Source organism: Neolamprologus brichardi, chromosome 17, assembly GCF_056152115.1.
Source record: "Neolamprologus brichardi isolate AB-2024 chromosome 17, ASM5615211v1, whole genome shotgun sequence".
NCBI classification, from domain to species: domain Eukaryota; kingdom Metazoa; phylum Chordata; class Actinopteri; order Cichliformes; family Cichlidae; genus Neolamprologus; species Neolamprologus brichardi.
The window spans coordinates 34,131,272-34,157,210 of record NC_142120.1 but is presented as its reverse complement, the minus strand read 5'-3'; the positions used below and the strand labels follow the sequence as shown (position 1 = coordinate 34,157,210).

Sequence of the window (25,939 nt, the reverse complement as noted above, 5' to 3'; positions counted from 1 at the left end):
TTAAAAATGAATTAAATAGTTCACTGTCTTCACCATATTGGCAAATTCATGCTTTAAAAACTTTCAAGCATGGATGTAATTACTGTGCGAAAACCATTTTGGCACTGGTATCAAATAAAGACCTTAATTTTAAAATGAAATAAACTGTTGGGACAATTACTTAAAAATGCTCTTTTACTGACAAAGTCTTCCCCCTCGGCTCTGTTACAGCAGATACAATGACAACAGTATCACATACAAACATCAGACACTTTGTCTTTGATAGCGGGGCATGTTCATCATGCTTCAGCGTCCATTTCACATGGCACAGATGGCAAAAGTATGTGGTGAGTTTTCCTTGTAAAGCCAAAAAGAGCGTCTTACTCATGACTTCCAACTGAACCCCGTCAGATGCGACATGCATTCAAGGCAACAGAGTCACATTAAACTTTCAAGATTTGAGGAACCAGTGGTATAACCAGACTCTACATGAGCTATGCTGAGGCTGCAAATTAAACTAAAATTCACCTTTACTTTCACTCAGAGTAAGCTTGGTAACAACTGTGGCTACAGCTTTTGCTCAAATCTAAACGTCCGCTTGCATTCTGACCTCTGACAGCTAATGACAGTATATCTGAGCTACCTACGATGTTGAGATTATTCACGAGTGGCTCTACTACACAAATATCACAGCTCATTTCTATGCTGATATTCTGGGGCCAAAACAAAGGAAATCTGTCCTCAGAGTCCTTTGGCTCCTCAAAGGAGTTCATTGTACAAGAGATCACGTTAGCATCATGTTAGAACGTCTCTGTTAACGGGCAAACACTACAGCCTGACTTCAACTTCATCCTTTAGTGTTAATTCATAATAGAAACATAGATTTTACCAGCTTTATGTTACATACTGAATATAAACACCCTTGCGTTTTGTTTTCTTTGTGTTCTCTTTTACTTAATCTATGGATTTTTACAAGGAGGCCGTAATCACATTTCTCTAAACTGTAAATACATGACTGTGATTTGTAAAGTCACACTTCCACATGATATTCTTTCCATACAACTTTGTTTTGTGTGGTTAAACTGTTAAATGTGAAGCTGATTTATTACTAGGGTTTAGCTTCTTCCTGTTAAATGAGAAACCAGGTGGTCAGACATTTGATACATATGTAGAGAAATTTATAAAGACTACAGAGTCTACCATTCCTACCATTCATTCAGCAATCAGAACTGTAAACAGTATTCAATATTCAAGTATTTATTTTAATAAAAACAGTCCTGAAGTAAAGCGTTCTCCATGAAACACATTCCCTTCGTAGGTCCTCGTAGCATTAGCGATCCTTGCTAGTAGCCCCATCGCTAGCTAATTGTCAAAGTTGGAATCTGTGTGTTGATTGTGCTAGATAATAATATGAAACCTTTTAACCACATTATTGTTATAATTCTTTGATTGTCTCTAAGTGTAAACCAAGCATCTTTGCTCATGTGGTCTGATTAGGTGACAAAAGTGCTCGGCTAGCTCAGTAGAAGCAAAAATCAGACACACTTCTGGATCATTTGTGTATACAAATGATTAGGAATGAACACAATTTCTTTTAAATAATACAGTACGTGTGATTCAAAGCGCTGGGTGTCTTTGGCAATCTCGCAATTCTGATAGTCCGTTATCAAATACAGCCCATGATCTGCATGTCCCCAGCAGTGTCTGCTGTCTAGTGTCTAGTTTGTGCTGTTTTCTTCACCCCATTACTGCCACTACAGGTTTGAGAAGTGTGATGGAGAATGAAGAATTCCCAAAATACTTAAATAATACTAATTAAGCAGTAGGGTTTTTTATAGAGAAACTACAAGCTGATTAACTTTTTTTCTAATGCAATTATGATCTTATAAAAATTTGGCATTTGTGAATCACTGCAGAATTTTAGGTAACAGTATTTATATGTGACACAGTGTTTTTAACTCTCCCCACACTGCGTGGCTGTACTGGGCATGTCCAAAATGAAATGTAGCTGAACCAGTAGTGGTTGTTCAAGGACTGAGGTGCCCCGATTTGTACATAAATAGCTGCAGTCCTTAATCAAGGAGCTAAAACCGACACATTCTTTTTAACCTTCTTCAGCAATTTACTCATCAGTTTTTTCTTCTTTTTTTTTTTACTTTTACTTAAAATGTGTCTGATGGGAATCTTTAACATATGATAAAAAAATTGAACAATCAGACAATGTATGAAAAACAAGTCATTCCTAAAACTGTACCAAAGGTTCCACAAATGTCAATGTTTGAGGTTTCTGTAGCAGCACTGCACATTACAGGACTTCTATGCTCCTCCAGACCTTGGTGGCCTTGGTGACTAAGGGCAGCAGAGCAAATAGATTTCCCTGCTGTTGAAGGTCTCGTCTCCAACCCCTATTCAGGATGCACAAGTGTTACTAAGGAAGACACTGTATCACCGCAGGCTCCAAGGGATCTTCAACCAGACCTTCTTTCAAGCAAAAACCAAGTACCCGGAGGCTAATCACAGTCACAACACTTCCTGTACACTTCCTGTTCACCGGTCCTCAAGTCTGACATGTTGTGACTTTTGGTACAAGTCCTGTAGGTTCAATTGTGCAAGGCCAGTTCAGGTATCAGGCAGATCAGAATTAACTGAACTGCCTAGTTCTGTGAGAGAGAGTGAGGCCGAGAGTCTGAGCATCCTCTAGAAAGGCCAGTGTAAATCCTCCAACTCCCCTGATTGACCCATGTTCACGTCCGTCTCCAGCAAGCTCATGATGACCGCCATGGCAGCCTCATCGCTGCTGAAGCTGCTCAGGCCTGGCATCACCATGCTGTCCAGGTCCAGCTGGGAGGGCTCGCCTGAGTGAAGCAGAGCAAAACAAAAAATGAGATCTAAGAAAAATATACACCTTTAACAGTGTCCGGTAAAGCGGTGAAGAACACAGAGTGACGTCAAGTCAAGCAGCCGCAGCCGGAGCTTCATCAGCGATGGGCTGGAAATGTTCCTACAGTACAACTGCTGTGGGAAACAATATTTGCTGTCTGGACTGGTTTACGCTGCTGTTGTCTTTAAAAGTGAAAAAAAAAACCCAATCTAGCACATGGCTCTGCGTCCAGCTTTTATTTATTTTATTTACTTTTATGTGCCAAAGCATCTCTAAGCAACGCTAACATAATTTGTATGATGTAAGTAACATAATGCATAGCTTTAAAATAATAATAATGAATAATATGTTACTCTTTTTGAATAATGACCAAAAAGCTCGTCAATAATTTTAGTTTGCTCATTTGTGCTAATTAAAATGCTCATTTTAAAGTAGCATTTTACCATTAGCTTGTGGGAGCTGCTAGGTTAGCTGGTTTCAGTTAGCTTCTTTTGTTTTGGCAAAGTTACAGAAGAAACTGGCTTCAGCTTCACTGCTTTAGCATCCTTTTTTATTCTAAGGAAAGACATCAAAAAATGAACATTATTCAATAAGACTTCAAAATACAATAAAAAACAGTGCCTCTGTACACATTAGTAGACAGAGGCAAAATCATTGGGAAGTGAAGTGATGAAGCTTCAGTTCAGAAACTGTTACATTTTTTAAATGTGTCACTCACTGACTTTACCTCAGTTTTGTGCATGTGTATACAGTATATTCTGCTTTTATGGAGTTTATCCATAAACTCCTGTTGTAATGACCATGTAGTCAATACAACAGCATCTAGTCGTTAATTATTTTACAGTTTTATTTTTTACTCAGTTTGTATTTCCTTTCTTTTCTGTGTCGCATTTGCCTAAATTTGGATTGCTTACATCTTTTCTTGGCCTGCAGCTGTGAAATCACGAGTGGGATGCACACCATAAACAGCCGAGGTATTTACTAATACAAAATATAAAGTGGTGCTCAGTTACTCTCGTCCTTCACTGCAGACTGCAGTACAGGAAAAAGAAAAGACAGAAACTGTTAACAGAGTGTATTTGTGATGGTCTTGCTGGCAGTACCTGCGCTTTCAGAAGTTGAGCTGCTCGTCCCTGCTGCCGTCCTTGAGTCAGACTGGGACTGGGACTGTGATGAACTGCCTGCTGCCTCCTCCCTGCTGGATGTCTGCAACAAGCCATTATACATTAAAACAGCGTGCAGGACCCCGCGTTTCACCTTTCTCCACTGAAGTATGTAATTAAACTCAGGAAAGCAAGCTGCTTTCATCTTTCTCACACACATCTCCTCCTACATTTGAAGAGTTTCTTGTCTACGGGGATGATGATACACCTTGTGAGGATGCTGTGGTGGAAGTACAGTTCAGAGCTTTGCATTATGTAAAGTAATGGCATACTGACAAATCCTGATACTTTAGACAATTATAAAAGTATTATTGTGAATTCAATCACAATATCAGACCTCCCCATGTCACCATCCAGCCATCTATTCATCCATTTTACTAACTGCTGATTGAATTTAGGCCCACTTTAGGCCACTAAGTGGCCAAGCATGCAGGTTTATTTACTCTGAGAGAAATGCTGAAGTTGCCAGAGGAAGCACAGCGAGTCCAAACTCCACACTCAACGGCCTTAGCCAACCACGAGGTTCAAACCAGGAACCTTCCTGCTGTAAGGTGGCCCCCATTAAAATGGCATGTTTATCCAAATTTCCATAAAATGACCAGAATGAGAAATATTCCTAATGTTTCACCGGAAAACGAATCGCACCATTCCTCCAAATCCCAACAGTAAAGATTCAGGATTTCAAAAAAAAGTGCCAGAAGTTCAAAAAAGTGCAAAAACTATAAACTAAAGGATGAAATATTATGAATAAATTAACCCCCAGCAGCACACCAAGCAAACTGATTCCAGCTGGTGCTTCATGGTTACTGTTAGTAACAGTGGGAAAGTCCTATGATTTAGGTCACTCACACTCCTGCTGGTTTGTGGGGACACCAGTGGACATTTCTCCTGGGCTGGGCCAAACGGACTCGAAGCTCCGCTTGATGGAGATGAGTTCACCCTGTCAAAAAAATTATAAAACATTGGGTCTTGATGCATGCTCAATCATCCAGGTAAGTAAAACACAGGATTTATCACAAACGGGCTTTCATGGTTATTCTGGATGTTTTTGTACCAAATGTTCAGATTTATTGGAGCATCTATCAGAAAATATGACGCCTTTCTATGAAGAAAAGCAACATGATTTTAAATTCATCGAGCCTTGACAAACAGAGAGTTGACAGACTGTACCTGTAGGAGTCGATGAGCTCATTTGCGATTTGGGTCCCTATGCTGCCAGCGTAGATCATTGTGCCGGTGCCACTGGAGAAGCCGGGAATTACTGGTATTTGCTTTATGTCGTCTTTTAAGGCAGGAGGACAAAAAAAAGCTCAGACAAAAAAGACACATGACAGCACGATGAATACACGGCTCTGTGTGCATCTCTTACCCTGGAGTGCCTTTGAGCTGCCTGCCTCCTCCTCATCTTTTGTGTGAGCGGGCCCCCTGTTGGTACAATGGAGTATTTTAACTGCTTCATCCAGAACAGAGTTGTATTAAAAGCTTTATTACGGCAGCGCAGTGCATATGAAAGAGCAACAATAAAGTTGAAACGACAGCAATTGGTACTTACGAAATAACCCTATTTAAAGACACGATAAACTCAACTTCTTTGGTCCATGGATTTGTGAAACTAAACCACTGACTTTGGAGGGAAACGTAGGAGCCGTATTTTGTTTTAAACTTGTAGCACTGTGTCTCAATCTTCTCTTTGCTTCGAAGCACTGCCAAAAGATTTGACACATGTCATCACAAAGCAAAGTGAAAAAAGTCACTACGAGCGCTTTCCTTTCCTTCTGACCTGAAGACAAACTGAGCTACAGTTATTTTAGCATAGATTCAGTTTGGCATTAATTGTGGCTTTGCTAATTACCTTGCCTGTGCTTTCCTGCGAGGTGCTGCAGGTCATCTTGGTGAAAGTACTCATAGCAGGATGTGCCGAGAACTTCCTGCGGCAAATAACCAATGACGGTTGTGGCTCTGAGGGACAAAAAGAGAGGACAAAGATGGAGTTTAATGATTCTGGTCTTGCTTCTTTCGCTGCCTCTCAGGATTGTGCCAATTAAAAATAGTAGAGGGAAATGGAACCAAAGCAAATACAGAATTGATAACACTTCACAAAAAGGGACACAAAAATTTGCTTAGTCACCTGCAAACAAACAAAGAACGAATCAGGAGCAATCTGATCGCTAACAAAGTTGTTCGTTAGGACTAGAGCTAACAGATTTCTCTATTTAATTATTAGCTACTGTATTTTGCAGTCTAGTGGTATCAGCAATATCCAATAAATTAACATTTTAAAAAGGAGAAATAAAAAAAAAAAACCTTCAGCTATGATATGAATGTTGGCATTACATAGTTTGTCCACCAGAGGGCACTGTGCCACTTCCCTGTTGCCAAGATCTGTTTCAAATACTACAAATACAGTGATCAACTGATCGGATCACAGCTGGACAGAGTGTGGATGAATGTTAGGGAAATGTCATGTTTCGTTCATCTGGGCGGAAAAAAAAACCCCATCAGCAACCTATTAGATTCCTCAATCACCTATAACCAATCGACACTGGTCTTAAAAATCCTTTATTGGACAGGCTGTAGTTAATACTTTCCTAATAGCTCCAGATCCAAACCCTGCACAAAACCCTTCCACTAACTATTTATTCATTAGCATGTTCCTCTTTCTGTGCTGCCAAAAAGAGTCATGATTCATAGTTACTGTGGAGGATCTACTGTAACAGCACACAACTTAAACATTACTCAAAAATTACCAACTACTTTTGTATTCCAGGGTAACAATGCAGTTACGCGATGATTGTCTTTACAATTATTGCCTTGTTGAGACTGTAATCATCATATTTAGATACTCATATTCAGTTCACCTGTGCCTAAAATTCAGAGCAAGTAAAAGTAAATTAGAAGATAATAGAAAGAAAAGATACGGTTAGACGGAGGTCAACAAAGCATCAGAATAGAAAAATTAAGCGATATGCCTCGAAAATGGACAACAAAACAAATGAAAACCAGAAAAGAGAAACGGGCGTCTGTGTTAGTGTCACAACTGGAAGAAATGGGCTGAATGACATGTGATTACATCCAGAAAAGCTTAAAAAATAACTGCAGAAAACGAGGTTACAGTGACGACAGAGACGGGGTGATAGTGGATGAGTGGATGTTCAGTGATAAATCACAAATCCACATTAGTGAAGGAGATGATGCTGGAACCTCTGTGTGGTGCTGTTTGTTGGCGATACAGTCCATTTTATCTTACCACAGAGCAAAGACTGTTAAATCTTTTTTTCAGGAAAAACATAGGGGGCCAATAACCGTCCTGCAAAGCTGATCTGTCACCCACTATCTGAGAAAAGACTAACTGTGATTCTGGTTATGACTTTTCCTTTGCTCCATGTCTAAAAAATGCTATTAATAATGTCATTTAATGTATGTTTCATGAAACCAAAATATTCAGCCATTAAACACAAATGGGTTTATGTCATATTTGTGGATGGTTTATTTGCTACATTGCAAAAAAATCTGACTGAAATGTATTGGAATTTTGGATAATATGTAATAAATAAGTGGTTACATTTTGATCAGGAAGGCTAATGAAGAAACAGGGAGATTAGCTTCCAGACAGTTATGAACTAATTCATACTTGACACGCCACTGAAATAGCATATGTTCATTTCATTCAAAAACAGTCGCTTTAAGCTCCTTTAAGTACGATTAAGATCCTACGATAATACAGAGAAAACCTCAACAGTCACACAACCCCATATGAGCAAAAACTTGGTGACAGCAGGAAGGAAAAACTCCCTTTTAACAGGAAGAAACCTCCAGCAGAATCAGGCTCAGGGAAGGGCGGGGCCATCTGGTTGGGGGTGAGAGGAGGGGAGGAAGACAGATCAAAGACACACTGTGGAAGAGAGCCAAGCCAGAGTAATTAATAATAGTAATTAGTAATAACTAATGATTAGATGGTGTATAAACATATACAGAGCAAAAAGAAGAAGCAGTCAGTGCCTCACAGGCACAGCAGTCTAGGCCTATTGTAACATAACTAAGCAAGGCTCACCTGATTGAGCCTGAACTATAGTTTTAAGTCTAATCTTGAAAGGAGAGACAGTGTCTGTCTTCTGAATCCAAACTAGGAGCTGGTGTCACAGAAGAGAGGCCTGACAGCTGAAAGCTAGGGTACTTTTAAATACTCTAGTAAGTATTCAAGTAAGCCAGCAGTCAGTCAAGGCTCTACCAGGGTGATATGGTACTCTGAAGTAGATGTTGGCTTGTTTTATAGTAAATATTCATTAAGGCATTCCTGATTCGTTCTTCGGCAACTAAGAAAGTTTTCGCCTCCCTTATGATAAAGTGTTAGCATAGTATAAATAAGCCTCTCATGTAACATTCATCAGTCACACACATGGGTAATTCATTTAATAAAGTGATTCACTATACTTGTGTTGTGAAATTACTTCCCAAAAAATGAGAAGAGATTTTCACGTGATGCCCTCAAGATGCTCAGGCCTTTCTGAGAAACAACGGCAGACACAGAAATGATTATCTCCACTGACAGTCCGACCGACAAATCTCACGCTGCTGCGCTCAGAGGCCTCTCCACCACGCAACGCCTCTGCCATTCTTTTCTCAGCAGAACTGCGTGCGCACAGCAAATCCATGACTCACGGCGGAAAGATACATGGTGCACATGGATGTAGTTAGAAAGGGGAAACTCACTGTTGATCTACAAAAGTGAACTTGCCGTCAATCGCACAGCGAGTGACGAACTCAGTGGGCTTGACGTTGATGTCTTTGGAAGGCTGATGGGACGCGTGAGAGTAGAGGCGGCACATGGTCACCAGGCACGTCAGGGTCGAGCTTTCCTTGTCGGCGTCGGCCTCCAGCGAGTCCAGCTGGCTGCTCGGCCAGCTCCGCATGTACCCGGTGCAGTGCAGTGTGCAGAATCGGTAAGCGTCTGCAGGTAGAAAACAAGTCGTGTGTATGATATAATATCCTTTCTAGTATTTTTAGATTGTGTTTTGGGTGAACTGTGTATATTTAGTGGCACAGAACATAAAATCAGACCTGGCGCTACTGCGGTTTCAACAATCCAGCTTATTTTTCAGGCAACATGAGGAAGCAGCTACTCCTTCAAACGTCACTCCATGTTAGATAAAAACAACATGCTTTAATTCACAGCTGCCGTTACAGCTTACCTGAAGACAAAAATCTGCAGGTATTGTTTAAGTTTCAACACGTGTGTTCATATTTGTTTAAGCTTTTTACAGAAAACCAGAAACTGGGTCGGCCAGTTCCTCTGGTTTCAGACAGTAAGCCTGTCAAAGAGAGGTTTGACTTCTGAATTTTTCATGTGGATTCTTTTAAACAAGAAAAAGCAAACATGAGAACAGTGCTTAACAGTGTAACTCACAGTCATGTGAACAAGAAATCCTCCCCTCTGCTTTTCATATCAAAGGTTTTATGTATCAGGATATGATTAAAAAATTCACCAGATCTCAACCCAACTTAAATGCTGTGGCTGTGCATAAACAAATGCCTGCAAACTTCAGTAAACTAAAGTAATGTTAGAAACAAGAGTGCGCCAGAATTCCTCCACAACAATGTGAGACGTGGATGAAGTCACACAGAAAACCATTGGCTGCTAAAAATGCTTCTACAAGCTGCTGAATCACAGAGTGTGTTTCCTTTTCCACACACTGCTTCGGCAACCAATAAAGAGCGAATGGGCTTTTTTGCATTATGTGCTGATATATAAAAGCACAAAAGTTAAAGAGGGTGTGCTTTCCTCTTCACATGACTGCCTGTGTTTCAGTAATATTGGTACATAAACCAAATCCATGTCAATCAGGAATAAGATACAGCACATCAGAGTTGTATACACTTAAATAAAGCAGGAGTGAAAGTGAGCCCTGCCTCTCACCTTATGACAGCTGTGATGTGCTTCAGGATCTTCATGATAGTAAATCAGATTGTCAGTTAAGAAAATAGATTGATGGATAAATAATGCTACTAAATAACATTAAAATATTCCTAATTATTTTAAAATATAAGTGGGAAAATCATACTGAAGCCTACAATGTACTGTAGACTGTAAGGCAGCGGTCCCCAACCTTTTTTGCACCACGGACCGATTTATGTCCAAAAATATTTTCACGGACCGCTTTAAGGTGTCGCAGATAAATACAACAAAATAAAAATACCAAAAACAAAAGATTAATTCATAACACATGGGAAAAGACCCAGGGAACCCGAGTTAACAATAAAAACAATTATTAAAAAAAAATAATGGAAAAAAAAAGATAAAAACCCTGAAAACCATAAATTTCACACCAGAGCCTCAACTCTCGACTCTGACTCCGTGGCCCGGGGTTGGGGACCGCTGCTGTAACGGACTGTAAGGCAGTTGCTTGGTTTTTCCACTGAGTGGCACCAAAGCTTCATTTTCTGCTGCACAGTTAGCAGAGTTTGACCAGCTACTAATTTTGTGATTACACAATGGCTAACAGTGACCTACTTACTGTGCGAAACAACATGTTTTAAATGTCTTTATGCAATCATGTTTGTTTCTTTATTTAAGTCACTGTTGATGTGAAAACATACAAGTATCTACAGAATTAGTAGCTTAAGAAGCAGCTCCATAGAACAAGAGAAAAGGTGAAGAGAAAAGCCACTCTCATCCACTCTCATTCACCTCTCCACCAAATCTTAATAAGATCATTTCTTTACTTCCCCAACATGCAAACTAGACAGGGCAAAAACACTAAGTTCACTCCATGTGCTTGATTTCCTGCAGCTGCCTAAATTTTGGCCTCATTGCTTACAGACATATTTAAATATGTATATATATATATATATATATTTATATAAACATATCATATATTTTAATTCATTTTATTTTAATATATAATCTTTTTGGTAGGCATCTTCAGACCTCTTCCTCATCTCTTTAGCTCTGCAGGACCAGGACTGAACCTGAGCGTTTATACAAAGTGGAACAGTTTCAGTCTATTCAATAAATAACTCACTCGGGCTGTTTCTCGCAGCTGAATCACCTCAAGTGCTCTCATCAGAGCAGCGCAAGATAAACAAAACACTCCAAAGTAGCTCTGTCTGAAGCTATGAATAGAGCGTGTGTGTGTGTGTGTGTGTGTGTGTGTGTACGCGCGTGTGTGTGTCTTCACTGAATCTAAATTCGATAAGCAACAATATTAGACTGGTGCAGTTGCTTGAGCCTTCATGTTTCACCAGCATATTCACAGCACGTCGATTATTAACTGATACTTCATATCTACACGTCGTGCCACCTCCAGACTGAACCCACCTTTCTTTTTTGAAGCTGTGGGCAGCGAGTGTTTGTCCTCGTGTTTCTCTGTCAGTCGACTGTGCTTCATGCGGCAGAAGAAGGATCGCCGAGCTCCGGTGGTTAAGTGGGTCGCTCTGACAGGAGCATCCACCTGGACCTGAACCCCAGCTGCACACAGAAGGACCACATTCGTGACTGGGACACATAGTGCTTATTCTGTTTTTCTAAACATCATCTCATACAGACTACTGTGCAAAACACTCAAGCCACCACTCATTCCTTTACATTTTCCTAAGAAAATAAATAGCAATTAACTGAAATGTGGAAACTTGCATGAAAATACAGCATATAAGGCAAAAACAAAGGTTGTTCAGTTCCAACAAGTCTGAAAGTCAATATTTGACATGGCCACCTTTATTCTTCAACACAGCTTGAACTCTCTTTTTAAGTCATGAGCACTTCTCCAGGCTTCTTGATGTTCAAAGCTCTCCTTTAGATGTTGGCTTCCTTTTGTTCCTTTTTCTCTTAGGTTGATCCCATACTGCTTCCATAAAGTCCAGGTTCAGGGGAGGCCAATCCATGACTGATAGCATTTTTGGGCTGTGACCCAGGGTTTTGAGTTTATTTTGTATTTTAGTTTTTCTTATGTTAGATTGCATTAATGTTAAGTTCTTGTGTTGTTATTATTAGTCAGGATTTAGTTGAGTTTCAGTCTAGTTTATCAGGGCTCTACACTAACTTTTTGACATGGGCGCACCGGTACGCCTAACTTTAAAAATTTAGGCGTACCGGCACAAAAGTTAGGCGCACTCAAATTTTTCAACCGCATCGCTTAACTCTGCAGTTTTACATGTGCACTTTCTTTGGGGGGAAAGTCCATACAGACAATATTCATTTCTAAATTATTAACTAACAAACTTGTACTTAAATTGCTTTGTCAATATTGTAGAAAATGTTAAACTTAATCATCATCTCGGCCTCCTCTGACGACCTGTTTGCTGCTGTCTGTTGCTGAAAGGCAATATAATGTAATATAATGTGTTTCCTGGATACACTGTGCTTTTTCAGCATTCAAAGATTGATGGCACCATGTCAGAGCACTGGCTATGAATTTCAGACGGTACAGGCCTTAACTTAACAGAAAAGTTTTCAATCGTTCTTTTCATCTTTTCTTATTACCCACAGCTGCATCCACTTCTGTCGGGCCTAGGCTGCTCACTAGGGCTGGGTATAATCACTAATTTCTATAATCCATTCGATTCCGGTTCTCAAAGTCCTGATTCAATTCAATTTAGCCTCAGACAGTCAGAAATATTATAATTCTGATCATTTATCAGTACTGATACATGTGAGACTTCATCAGAATTGTGAACATCACAGCAGATGCCTTTGTGTGAAAGTAACTGAGAATAAAACACAGAAAAACATGAAGGATTTTCCTGGTCTGGCTTTTTATAGCAGATAACCTTAAAAATATTCTGTAATTTTGCATAGTTTTAAGAAGTTTAAATTTCTTCAGTATTGAACAGCAGAAATTAGGCTTTCTTGTCCGAGGTCATTTAAGTGAAAAAAGAAAAAGACAGCGCTGTAAACAACGGTAGACTGGTGGGTAATAAGCGAATGAATAATGCAGAAAACAGAGATTTGAGACGGGAAACTGTTCCTGAAGTACAGAGAGAGAGAGCTGGGCATGAAGTGTGATTTTTATCGTGGTGGAAGCAAAACCGCAAAAGTCAGAGGGAATTCATGACGACATTGATCAAATGTGAAGCGTAGTTTGCTGCTTCTTTTGCTGCTGGCTCTGCAAATTTTAGTTGGAGGGAGACAAAACCTGCAGCTCAGAATCAGCGCATATCACTTTATTCAAGCTACTCACCCGAGGTCCCGCCCCTGACTATCTCTGATTGGTTTAGTCCACGATAGGGGCATAATGTGTGTCTGTTGTTGTTCATGTGTTATCATCTCGTCTATGTAGGTTCCCCTTGTGTGTGTCTCTCTCGCTCCCTCTCTCTGTCTTTTGTGTCAAGCTTGCGTGTCCCAGTTCATGTCTCTCCATGTTTCCTGTTTTATTTTGAAAGTCTTGTTTCCACATTCAGTGTGTTTAGTTTTGCTTCCCCTGTGGCATCATGATTATTTGTGTCAGCTGTGTGTATTTAAGTCCTCTGTCTCCCTCTGTTCATTGCTGGTGTGTCTGTTTTTGCCTCCTCCGATGCCAGGTGCCTCATGATTCTGTTCAGCTTACGTCATGTTTACTAGTTACGAATAAACATGACGTAAGCTGAGTTACTCCCATACTCCTGCTCAGAATCATGTTCATGTCTCGTTTGTCATAGTTTCCACAGCCTAGCTTTTCCCAGTTTAGGTTTTAATTTAAATTTTGGCCCTGCTCATTTTTGCCTTGTTTTGAATTCATGTTTTTTGGCCAAATAAACGTTTTTTGTTAAGATTCAGTACCGTCTCCTTCCATGTCTGCACTTGGGACCACGTCACAAACACACCGGCTGCCCCGCTGTTTCAGTTTTATTGTATGTTTTTCTGTTCAGGTATGCTTTTACTGCACCGGTGCCTTTACCATGCTGAACAAAATATAGCAAATGTTAGAAACTGAACCAATCAGATTTTCCTAATCAGACAAAAATCTGGCCATTCTGTTTTTTTACGATTCTTGTCTGTATTGATAATTTGATCAGTTATGTCAAGATCTTGTGATCACTTTCTTTATGACATGACAATTAGATACTGTTCATCTGCTGTAGATAGTTTTTAGGTCTGCCACTCCTTTATATTGCTTCATATTGTCCACTTGTTTAGTTTTTCTCAGTTTTCTTTTAAGGCACACTGCACACCATGACAGGATATGTGAAATTATGTCAGAGACGCCTAATAGCTCTTGGTTGGTGCAAACATACTATTTGATGACTGTTAAATTGTGTTATCATTGCTATTTTTCATAAATTAAAAAACAAACAAACCTGAATTTGTGGTTTTTCCTACCCTGTTACTGGCATCAGGGTGCTAGTAACAAAGTGGCTAAAGATACAATTTCCAACTTGACTGATAAGTTGTCTGCATACACACTGTCACTCTGTGTACACCTCACCTAAGCACACTTTTCCTTTGTTTCAACACAAGTTCCTTTTTTTGTTTCAACACAATTTTATTTATATAGTGCAGAATCATAAGAAAAGTCACCTCACTGTGCTTTATATTGTAAGATTAAGACTCTACAAAACTCTAGGTGAGACTCAAACAATGAAGCAACCCCCTATGAACAACCACTTGGTGAGAGTGGGAAGGAAAAACTCCCTTTTAACTGGAAGAAACCTCCGGCAGAAGCAGGTTTAGGGAGCAGCAGCCATGTGCTGCAATCAGTTATAATTGAAGGGAAAACAAAAAAGAAACAGAGGAGAAAAGAGAACAAGTGCAAAGGGAGAAAGAAGACAAAAATATAATAACATGCTGCAGTATTGTATAAACAGTGGACACTGAAAAGAGGCGAGTGGTGAAGAAGTGCACAGTGCCTATGGGAGCATTTCTAAGGGATGGTTCAGGGTCACCTGACCCAGCTCAAACTATCAGCTTTAGCAAAAACAGAGAGGAACTGTTGCTCAAGACCATGTTGAAAAGAAATCACAAGAAAGGCTGTCTCCTTGGAAGAAATAAGGAAATGAGGTGTGGCTCAGGACCTTTGCACAATACTGGAGCTCTGGTGGACTTACTTGCTGCATCAAGAAGACGCTGACGAGGGTACATCTCTGACGAAGACAGTTGTTCCTTCACTTTGTTGATGTCTTTGTGGTGGATGAAATCAAACAAGCTCTGCCCAGTCAGTTCCAGCTGTGAATACAAATGTTGTACATCTATTTACTCAGCTTTTTAATGTTTAGTAAATTCAATTTCATTTAATTTTTTACATAGCACTAAGTCACAACTACAGCACCTCAAGGCACTTTATATTGTAAGGTAAAGGCCCTACAATGATACAGAAAAAAAAAACAAAAATCTGACAAGTTCCTTTGAGCAAGCACTTGGCAACAGTGGGAAAGAAAAACTCCCTTTTAACAGGAAGAAACCTCCAGTTGAACCAGGATCAGGGAGGGGCAGCCATCTGCTGTGACCACTTGGAGGTGATTGGAAAAGAAGAGCGAAATATAAAGTTTTAGTCTTAAATGCAGTTTTTTCCACTGCTCTGTATGGTCTAAGTAAGGGCTGATATCATTGGTACACAGCCTTGGCTGTGGGCACAGAATCCCCACCCAACTGCTATTCAAACGTTTTTGTTTGGAAGTGGCAGCCAACCATTATACACTGTACATTAGCAGCTAAATCATGCTGTGCCTTTTTTTCACTTTCAGTGATGTTATCTCCCTGTACAAAATCCACTGCCATGCAGACACGGACTAGTTTCTTAGAAGCTTTTCTTTGCTATCCCTCCTAATCACCATTCCTCTCTGCTTGCACACAGTGAGACTTAAAGTTGAGACTGTAGAGCAGGTGTGACTTCATCCTGCAAAGCATGCACTACAGAGATACTTTCAAAAATGTATCAAAGCTTAGAGATTACTAGCTGTGCAGAAACATCAGGGCATTGCCTTGATTATTAACTTTTACTTGCAGTGCTGAGTCTTCATCAGAGCATCAATAAAATGCTTCATACTGAACAACAATTTATGTGAACACTGAGTTGTAAAGATTTAGTTCAGCCACAAAGGACTGTGGATAGTGTGCAACATTTACAAATGAATTTATTCTAAAAAAAATAATAAAAATAAAAATATAAAACTTTAAACTTCTACTCTGAGCGTCCAAAAGGTTTAAAAAAAGTTTTCATATTGTTTCCTTGATTTAACAAAAGCCAAGAGGTTGGTTACTAACACTTACTGCAAACAGGAAGCAACATTAGCCTTTATCTGGTGATGAATGCAGATCCACTTCAATCCACTTTTGCTCTGTTTTTGGGCTCCACCATCCCCTGAGGGAAATGTCTGGCTCTTCATCTTCTAAATGTTACCTGTCATTTGATGCTGGGCAACTGCGCAACTAAAAACTACATCTTTTTAAATTTAAAGTCATTTAATGACCTTTTTTTAAAAAGCAATTCCTGACAGTACATGTGAATAAATGGTCACCATGAAGGTGTTGTTATATACAACTAACTGCATTGGCAATAGCCAACACTGACTGTACTGACAACTAAAGAGTGAAGTATTAATATTCTATCAATAATATAATATTGATAGATTAATATTGATATTAGTGTAAAATTGTTACGGCTCCAGACTCTCTTCACTTGCCTCACATATTCAGTGTAGATTATATACCAGAGGCCGTTCCTGATTCAGGGAATTTATGTTTCCAAATCATCAATCTTTAATGTTAGGCAAATGTAATAACTACTGTGGAGCCACAACAATCATGTAGTGCAAATCTAATATCATAATAGCCTTGGTTATAACGCAGGTAACTTTGGAGATAACATCACTGCATGAAAACAATGAAACATTGCATTCTATATAAACCTTTTGCCAGCATCTTTTTTCAGTGATTGGCAGCAGCACCTCATTTCATTTAATGTTATAGGCACTAAATAAGCTGGAGCGAGCTCAAATCAACAGCACACAGACTACAAGCTGAAATGTGGAAGACTCTTTAGGGGACGTGAGACCTTCTCAAGTTATGTTGAACTTATATATATATATATAAAATTAGGTCCTATATATATAATATAGGACCTAGCTATTTTACAAATTTTGTGAGGTACAGTTTTACCAATCTGTACTTTTACACCTTCATTTTGCTAACATTCAGAAAAAGAGGAAGCTGCAACCAGTAACTGAATGTTGCAAGTCGTGTGGTGGGAGGGTAACACACCCGGCTAAAGTTGAGGATCTTGGAGACGGATTCGGAGATGAACAGGATTTTCGCCCGGTCACAACTTACGACTAAAAGGAAACCATCGGCAGCCTGGTAGATACACAGAAAGACGTGTTAATAAAAGCATAAAACATGAATGAAACAGACGTACGAGGACCTACCTTCAACAGAAGGTGTCTGAGGTCATCGTGAGGCAGGATGGAAGGCTTGCAGGTGGTTTCTGAAAAGGCGCTGCCCATCCCAGCTGAAAGCAGGGGAGCTTTTAGAGTGACAAAAATCAACATCACTGACCACTTAAATCACCACGTGGGTTAAGAAGTACCTTTGAGGGCTTTCAAGTGCTGCACAGCCTTCCGCAGCACAGTGAGTTTGTCGAGCTTTCGAGCCATGGGCTGACAAGCGGGGATCATGGCAGCCAGCTCATCAATCAGATTGTTCATTTTGTCTCTCCGCCGCTTCTCAATTTGACGGTGAGGCTCCCTGTAGGCACATTCAGCCATCAGACAGTCTGTATCTTAGAACTTGAAAGGGGAATGCATAGCTACATTACTACCTGCTGTGTCGTTTCTGGGGGGGGAAATAATTACCTAGCTATTTTAAGACTGTCTAAGTCATTAGGGTTTTAAATAGCTGACATCTTAAACTAAATGAGACCAAGGAAAGCTACATGAGACTTTTTTTTAAAGCCACAGACGGCGCAGTCGTTTGATATAAAAATAGAATCACCTGAAGCATTTCATTTTGACTTGCTGATCCTCTCCCTCAGATCTGCAAATGAAAGCATCAAAAATCAAATTCTTTTTTCAGCACGGTCTAACATAAATGCAGATACAGCCGACGACTCAACGTACCTGCTGAGGTCATCGTCCATTTGGATGTCAAGGCTTTGCCTGTGAGATCGGTTGGACAAACGGTGCGTCATTTAGTTTGTGTACATTGTACCATATCATTTTAGCTACAGGCATAAACAAGAGTGAAATGTCTCAGAGTTTGTTTTTTCTTCTTAGACAACATAACACTGCTCTTACTGTACATGCGCATCTGACCTCTCCTCCACATCTCCCTTTCGTTTCCTTGGCAGCTCGACAGCTGGCAGCAAGGAGCCTGCTTGGCTTGGCCCTTCATCCTCTGCAGCAGGATCTGATACATGAAAACAAGCACCACAGTGATGTGAGGAGCTACAAATGAACACAGTACAACAACCTTTCTAATAACGCTTGCTCTGTTTACACTATGAATGAATGAATAGAGGCTGGGGTTTCTGATTTTAATGAGTTGACCTTATATCAAATGAAAATACCATTAAAGATCTTAAAAAACACGTCGAGATTATTCTGACAGTCAAATATCATCACCCAGGTATCTGGTATATCAGTGGTATGTGACTAAAAGGAGGAGACTTTATTTAGTTTACTGTAAAGTTTATTACTTATTTGAGGCTAAAGACTTTTTTCATCTACATGTATGAGCGAATAAATAATGCTTAATTTGAGTTTTGAAGGTTAACAAACTCAACTGTTTTACTGTGTTTTGCTGTTGACAAATTACATTTTTGAACACACACAAATTGTTTGTCTTTTTGAAAATGAGCACCATCAGAATGACTCATATAGTTTTTTTCTGCATTAACAGGCGGAAAGTATTTTTGAAGGCTGAAATCTCAGCCAGGAATGCTCACTTTAAAGGCTGACCCGAAAACAATTTTATAGCTGGACAGCTCATTTATTTTTCCCATTTTGCCCTGTTGTCTTACCAATTTTCATACACACATTCTGTTTCTAGGCAAACTTTTGATGCACTGGCTAAAAGTTGCTGTTACATGGCGCCAAACCCCCATGCTATGCACTCCTGCAGTTTGTGAATTTCAGAGGCACGTGAGAGTAAATAGAGTTTGGCCCATTGTATTCACTAATGCTTATATAATACTGTAACACTGACCTACTTCCTCGGGGATCCCATTCTATAAAGTATGACATCTATTTGTGAGGAAAAATGTTTTGATAAAGTCACAGACACGTATCTAGGTGAAGAAAAGCAAATAGCACAATACTCAAACTGAACAAAAAACCCATTTTATGTTTGACTCTTTAAAGTACAATAATACATATTGTAAATAAAAGTTTCTTTTTAACAGAAAACCCAGAGGTGGTCACAGTGACCCTTTTCTCACATACATGTGTCCCACTAACAAGCACAGCAAGCTTTCACTATCAACAAAAACTCTTACTATGAGATCAGGGCCGCACTGAACTTTAATGATATTGACATCATTTTCTTTAATCCCTCCAGAGGAGTTTAGTGGGTCATCACTGACGCAAAAGTGGAATGTGGGAGTGAAACTTGCCGGCTCTCACTTCCACCCACCATGGCTTTTCACTGCTAGTTGCTGCACCACACACTTTTTTTTTCCCGTTTCTTTGTTAGTCAAGAAATGTGTTCTCCTGCCACCTGCACCAGCACTGCCAAGTCATATTTTAAACAATGCCCCTTGCTTTTATCGGTGCAAAGTGCACGTCTAGACGGTCAACGCTGAGTCACGCCCAAGCCGAGAGCACCAGTCGTGACTAGAGTACTGATGAGAGGCCAAGCCTGCAGGGTAGCAGATGACATACTATATTACAGAAACGCAGGAACACAGTCCACCACCTGTGGTGGAAATGCACAGGAGTGTAACTCAGTATGAAACAGAGTCAGCATGATATGACCTACATGCACTTCTCCACCTTTAAGTGTACCACTTGAATCACTTCAAGATATTTGGAGGTGGGGATGTTTTGGGGTCTTTTGTGAGCTCACGGTTTCTTTTTGTGGGTGTGATATATGTTTGAGTTCTTTGTTATTATTTTTGTATGCTCTGGCTCTACACCACCCACACCAAAGGATCACTTTTTCTCTAAGTCTTCATTTGGGTCTTACCTGCGGTTGAGGGAAAAAAGTTTGTATATGGCCTGATTTAGTTTGTTGATACCCTAAAAAAACTATAATACACCACTTAAAGTAGCACAGTTACTCTAATTTAATATATTATAAACCAACACGTAGCCATTTTCTTGATAAGCTAAAAACGATGACTCTCCCACATAAGACAAATAAACAAAAAATAAATGTAGCCCTAATTGTGTGGACAGCAGGGGCTTGCAGATAACTAGCTACTGGAAGGCTCTTAAGTTGTGATGACACCATTACCTAAACATATTGACACCAAACACTAACTGGGATTTAGCACTTAAGCTCAGAATATGCGGCTTTCAACAACACAATTATAGATATGATACAAATTATCTTACCAACTAGTAATGACAGGTTTTCCATACCATGCTGGCACAAAAAAATAAAGGTGCTTTCAGAAAATGTCGACAAGTGTGACATACAGGGGCTGTCACACCAGAGGTCAAAAACATCACACAAGAGGACATGATATCTTTAAAACAAATAAATCAAACACGTTTGAACACTTTTTATTCCTTTTTGGCCACTTTCAACAACTTTAAACTTTTAAATTCAGCAGTTACTGAAATTAAAATATTAGCTGCTATGTGTGTGTGTGTGTGTGTGTGTGGGGGGGGGGGGTTAAATTGCTAATGTTATGTCATTAGAATAAGGATATAAGCGTGACAAGTGTGGAACTTTAATCTTTTTAGAGTGTAGAAAAGATGAATGGGAGAGGCAGGACAAAAAGGTACACACAGAAAATGAACAGAGATCCACACAGAAGGGAGGCAATCCTAACAGGACAGCCAAAGGAAAACAAAATATGCTTAAAAATATCACTTCTCGCATATCTTGATCAATTTAATTTCATACCAAGTGACTGAATGACTGCCTGTTATTAAGAACAAAGAAAGGAACTATTGTTGCTTTGGTTACCTTAAAATATTTGACACTATTTGAACTTGTAAATAGTTGATGACATATCATTCACAATAGACTGATTCCATTCAAATTTGAACTTGACATTTCACAAATTTAATGAGAATTACCACAAAGACACAGCTACTAAAAGGGAAACAAAATAACAACAAAGAAATGTAAAATAAGTAGAAAGAAACACAAGGTAAGTAGAGATAGACACTAAACAACTACACAATGACACAGGACTTCAAAATGATATTAAATCATTACAAAGATACATAATAACAACAAAGAGACAAAATAACCACAAAAGACAAGTTAATTACAAAGACATATACAATGAGAAGAAACAAGCAGAAATAACTATAAAGAGTAACCAAATGACTGCTAAGAGACACAACACTACGACAAGAAACAAAAGACACAGAATAACTCCAGTTAAACGTTAACTACAAAGGCGTACTAAAATTCACAAAACTAATACAAAGAGGTAGCAAAACACAACAAAAATACATGCAGTGAGACTTAAAATGACCAGAAAGACACAAAAAACATGGAAAATGATGACAAGTGGGGAAAAAGCACCACCTTCTATCTCAGCTGAATACTGAAGGTTAACTTCAGTATTTTCAACCAGCAGCAGGACATGAATGTATCAGTCGTGGTCTTTTGAACCTGTAAAGAAGGGTGTGTTCTGTGGCTCAATGCCTCGTAATTTTTCCATTGCTATAAACTATCTGGTTACTCATTTGAGAAATTAAACCCATTTGATTTAATAGTGCCCCAGTTTTTGTTTTTTTTTAGTTAACCCTGTTAAAACCATGTTTAGATGTTATACAGTTCAGTACACAATAACCACCCATTACATTCATTTAGATGACAAAAGCTGAAATGTAGAAGCTTTATTGAATCAGAATTAATAAAGTAAATGTCACATAATTCCAAGGCTCAGTGTCTCTGCGTACTTCTGGTAACATAACATAATAGCAGGGTTGTAGTTTTGGATGGATGCAGAAAGGTCAAGCCCTAAATCCTACAGTTACAGTAGGATATGTTCTGGGTTATTTCTGGTCAACTGACCTACAATTTCCTACAACCGCTAAAACCAGTACATGCTATTGCTAAGGACGGTTTTGCAATAAGGGGCTATTCTAGGGCTAATTGAGGTATTTATAGAGCAAATCACACAGTATTAAAGTATTTTGATCATGTGTTTTAAGAACAGCATTTACCCCATTTAAACATACTTACTTAACTGCCTAACAGTAACAATCAGTTTAAAGATGAAATCTTGTATTTAAAAGTTTGGTAACAGTTGTGTGTAGTTAAACATTTTAGGGGCTAGATTGTGTGGGATTAGGGTAGAGAGTTAATGAGACGGTTTCAACATTTACAGTAAATGATTACAGTGCTAACAGCTGTACTTTAAAATACTGACAGGACCATTTGAAATATATGGATTTACAGAGAAAATTGGGTTATGTATGGCTTGAGAGGGCTTTATATTTTCATGCATGTTGTCATTGTGATAGCCTGTTAGCACAGAGCTAGGTTTTACTACCATGAAATAAATTAATCCACACTATTTACATGGTGATGTTACATTTGCAACCCAAATGGCTGTACTTAAGATTAGCTTTTGTAAGACAACAAAGGGCCAAATGCATATTCATAAGCACGAAAGACAAAAGGAGGGTGAGGCAAAGGGTTACAAAGTTTTGAAGGGAAATGCTTTAGAAAATACCCAACTGGAAATTCTGGGTGCTCAAGTTTCATTGTTGAAAAGTGAAAATTTTAGTTTTCACATATACATAATGCACCTTACTAACAGTGGCTAGTTTGAGAGAAAATAACAAGTAAACACAGGTGTTACTAATCCATTTAACCAGGGCTTTGACCCAAACAGAATATCACTAATGTCATTAGTAACACCTGTCTTACCTACTGTTCATGTCAAAATAGCATACTGGGGAAAAGCGCGATACATTCACAGACCTAGGGCTGTTCGGATGACCATATAAAAACGTCTAACGTTTCATTTTATGCTATTGTTTGTTTTGTGGTGTTGCAAAATAAACTGTTTACAGCAATATTTTTTCATAGTTTTGATGGACACTGTAGTGGCTATATTAATTTCTTAAAGTTCTCTATTTCTCTTATATTTAATATAACCACACTACAGATGGACAAGCGCTTGTTTTTATGTGTTATGGTTAGCAACAAGGACGGTAACACCATCGCGTGTCCGCTTGTTTATGTTCCACATAAACCTCGCAATAAAGCTCAAGATCCTGTTGAAACTGAATCACGTGAAAGAGCAGATTATTTACGGATGAGAAGTAAAAAAAGCCGCCAGGTGCTAAAAAATAGACCTTAGACTCAAACGTCCACTCTGCAGCATCCTGTGTAATAAATACTCACAAAGAAAACGGCGGCTGTTACAACTTATGTCTAAAAATGTATCGTTTCATGCATCTGTTAAAACACTCGACTCCAGCTACATGATGGGCAGCTGGAAACACTTCACGCAAGTCGAGCTGCCTGAGATTCACAGAATTTACAGAAAATGTTACATTTTTGTGATTTATATCGTTATCGGACGATAGAATATGAGATTCGCACAGCCCTACACAGACCTGCCATTTAATCTAAACAAGAGGCTACTTTTTGTTCGTTTTCAGGAGTTGTACTTTTAATGTGGTATTTGACAATAGCTCTTTCATATTCTCGTCATAATTTTAGATTGTATTTTAAATTAAATAACGTAAGGGGTTTACATCAAGTGTCTTTGGACATTTTATATAAACTGTATGATTTATTCTCAGTACCTAGATTTGAACTAATCTTCCATGATTGTAGCTAGCACTGAAACATATTTTTGAGACGTATTTACGCCCTGTAATGATTTACTCCTGTGCATTGTACTGCGTTTACCAGAATGTTAGCACTTAGACCACGGTGGTTCAAGTTTTTAAAAAAAGTTCCGGTGATGGTTTAACTCCTTTGTGTTTTAATATCCTGCCGTTAGTCTGCATTATTTGAACTGAAGGGTTTGGTAGCTGACATTCCTCTGTGCTTCTTGGTACGGCTCGGAAACGGCAGGGAGCGACTGCTTCCCTCTGCTGCACACCGAAGGCAGAGCTGCTCTACTGCTCTACTGACCCAGTTTCTGAAAGCAGCTGAACGAGAAAGAATATTGGGGGGGACAAATCTCGAGGAACCACGTGACAATATAAGCTCCTCGAGGCCAGTTTGGTGAAGGTTAGGCAAATATTAATATTAGCACCAGGCTTAGATAAGACGACGGGTTTTCGCAACCGCTTGCTAGCAAAGTGTAAAAGTATTTCTGGGCTTTTGGGATGAAGTCGTCGTCATGGTTACAGTGACGTGTTTTTATCGTGAGTGTGAAGTTTGCCGACTAAACTCCCCCCCTCCGCTCGCGTCCCCCTCCCTGGAAACGAGCACCACATAGTACGGGAATGAATGGAGAGGGTGTCACGCGCGTTGCCAGCCGACGCGTTCGGTTTTAGGAGGCAGGTGCCAGCTGCTCGAGACACCGGTGCGACGCACTGTAGCGGCTGCTCCAGCAAGGCTACTGCGACTGCTGCCACTCGGTTAAGTGTTATCGTTACTGCCGCTGTGAGGTCGTCTGCTCTCAATGTCCCTGTAAAGTTCTTTTTTTTAAGTAACCTTCACTCAATATAACCTAACTTGCCATTAAAGAAAAAACACGTCAAGGGACGAAAGAAGTTCAGAACTAATTCGTGGAAGAAGGCATACCACTAGTGCTTAATTTATTTTTTCAGCTAATTGAAGTGGGAAAGTAGTTGCCCCAAAGAATATATTAAAAAGAAGCAAAGCTAAGCTACCCACAGTAACCACAACGTTGTCAAGCCGGAGCCCCTACCTGCTGGCCTCTCCGCCGTCCCGTCAGAGCCCCCAGCCGACATGCCTACGGACTGCAGCCGGTGTGCCCGGTGAAGGCTTCGCAGCGCCGCGGCGCATGAGGAGCCACCAGCTGTAGTAGTAGCAGAAGGGAGAGGAGGGAGGTTAGGAGAGCCGGGGTGTCGTATAATTGACTTCATTTTTTCCCTCTCACCCGACTCCTCCTCCCCCCGTATCTGTTTTTTTTTACAAGGGGTGGGGGGGGGGGGAGTAGAAACGTGAGGGATGGGTGAGAGTGGAACACCCAGGTCCTTTAGGAAACAAGGGAAGAGTTCACACTTGTCTCCTCCTTAATCGCCTGCTCGCTTCATTCACAGCCGTGTTCACTCGACGGTGTTATAAGCTGCTGAGTCCATTCATATCAGCGCGACTAAAAGTCATGAATCAGCGTCACGTTTGTCGGAATGGAGAAAAAAACTGTCAAAAATAACCTTTTCGCTGCGTGACGATAACATTTGTAGGAAATCGGTTATTTGAATGTACTGCTGTTTTGAAAACGCACCTAAATATGTCAGCTTTTACTGTAAGGGGGTTTATCTTCGTTTTAAACCGCTGTTTTGGCATTTGGATGCTGGGAATAATAGTGGCACAGACTTGAATTTCCATTGGCACACCTTGGATATGTTAAAAGTCTGTCAGGAAGTGGATGGTCTGCCAGGAAACGTGGGATGACGCCGTGACGGCGCTAATAAACGAGCTCTCATTCATACAGCCGGCCTTGGCTTGACAGGACCGGTGAGGGATTGGTTTCGCCGGCGCAGCGCACGTTTTGGTGACCTGAAAAAGTACCGAGTGCGCGTCACCGATCTGACTTTGCTACTCTCTCGCGTTCCTCCAAACAGAGCTGCCACGCGACAGATGTCTCACTCTGAATTTATTTCCTGGAACCAACACGATCACGTTCATGGGCTAACATTGAAGGAGTATATGGGATTAAACCAAGGTGGT

The 25,939-nt window shown here is 39.8% G+C and overlaps 1 protein-coding gene across 2 annotated transcripts; it reads right to left on the bottom strand.

The window, feature by feature from the left end:
* Positions 1–175: 175 nt before the first annotated feature.
* On the bottom strand, positions 176–25,131 carry LOC102799561 (basic helix-loop-helix ARNT-like protein 2). 2 transcript variants are annotated; one of them, XM_006806472.3, is made up of 17 exons: positions 24,954–25,131; positions 18,223–18,334; positions 18,046–18,084; positions 17,921–17,962; positions 17,517–17,674; positions 17,356–17,438; positions 17,192–17,284; positions 15,040–15,157; positions 11,339–11,488; positions 8,734–8,971; positions 5,876–5,982; positions 5,576–5,726; positions 5,393–5,448; positions 5,194–5,305; positions 4,873–4,963; positions 3,964–4,066; positions 176–2,834 (listed from the first exon to the last, which is right to left on the bottom strand). In XM_006806472.3, the coding sequence occupies exons 1-17, from the start codon at positions 25,129–25,131 to the stop codon at positions 2,677–2,679; spliced, it is 1,989 nt and encodes a 662-aa protein (XP_006806535.2). In that variant the 3' UTR covers positions 176–2,676. The 2 variants fall into 2 exon arrangements, with proteins under 2 accessions (XP_006806535.2, XP_035770562.2); XM_035914669.2 differs by having other exon boundaries at positions 18,241–18,334; positions 24,954–25,104.
* Between the last annotated feature and the right edge of the window lie 808 nt (positions 25,132–25,939).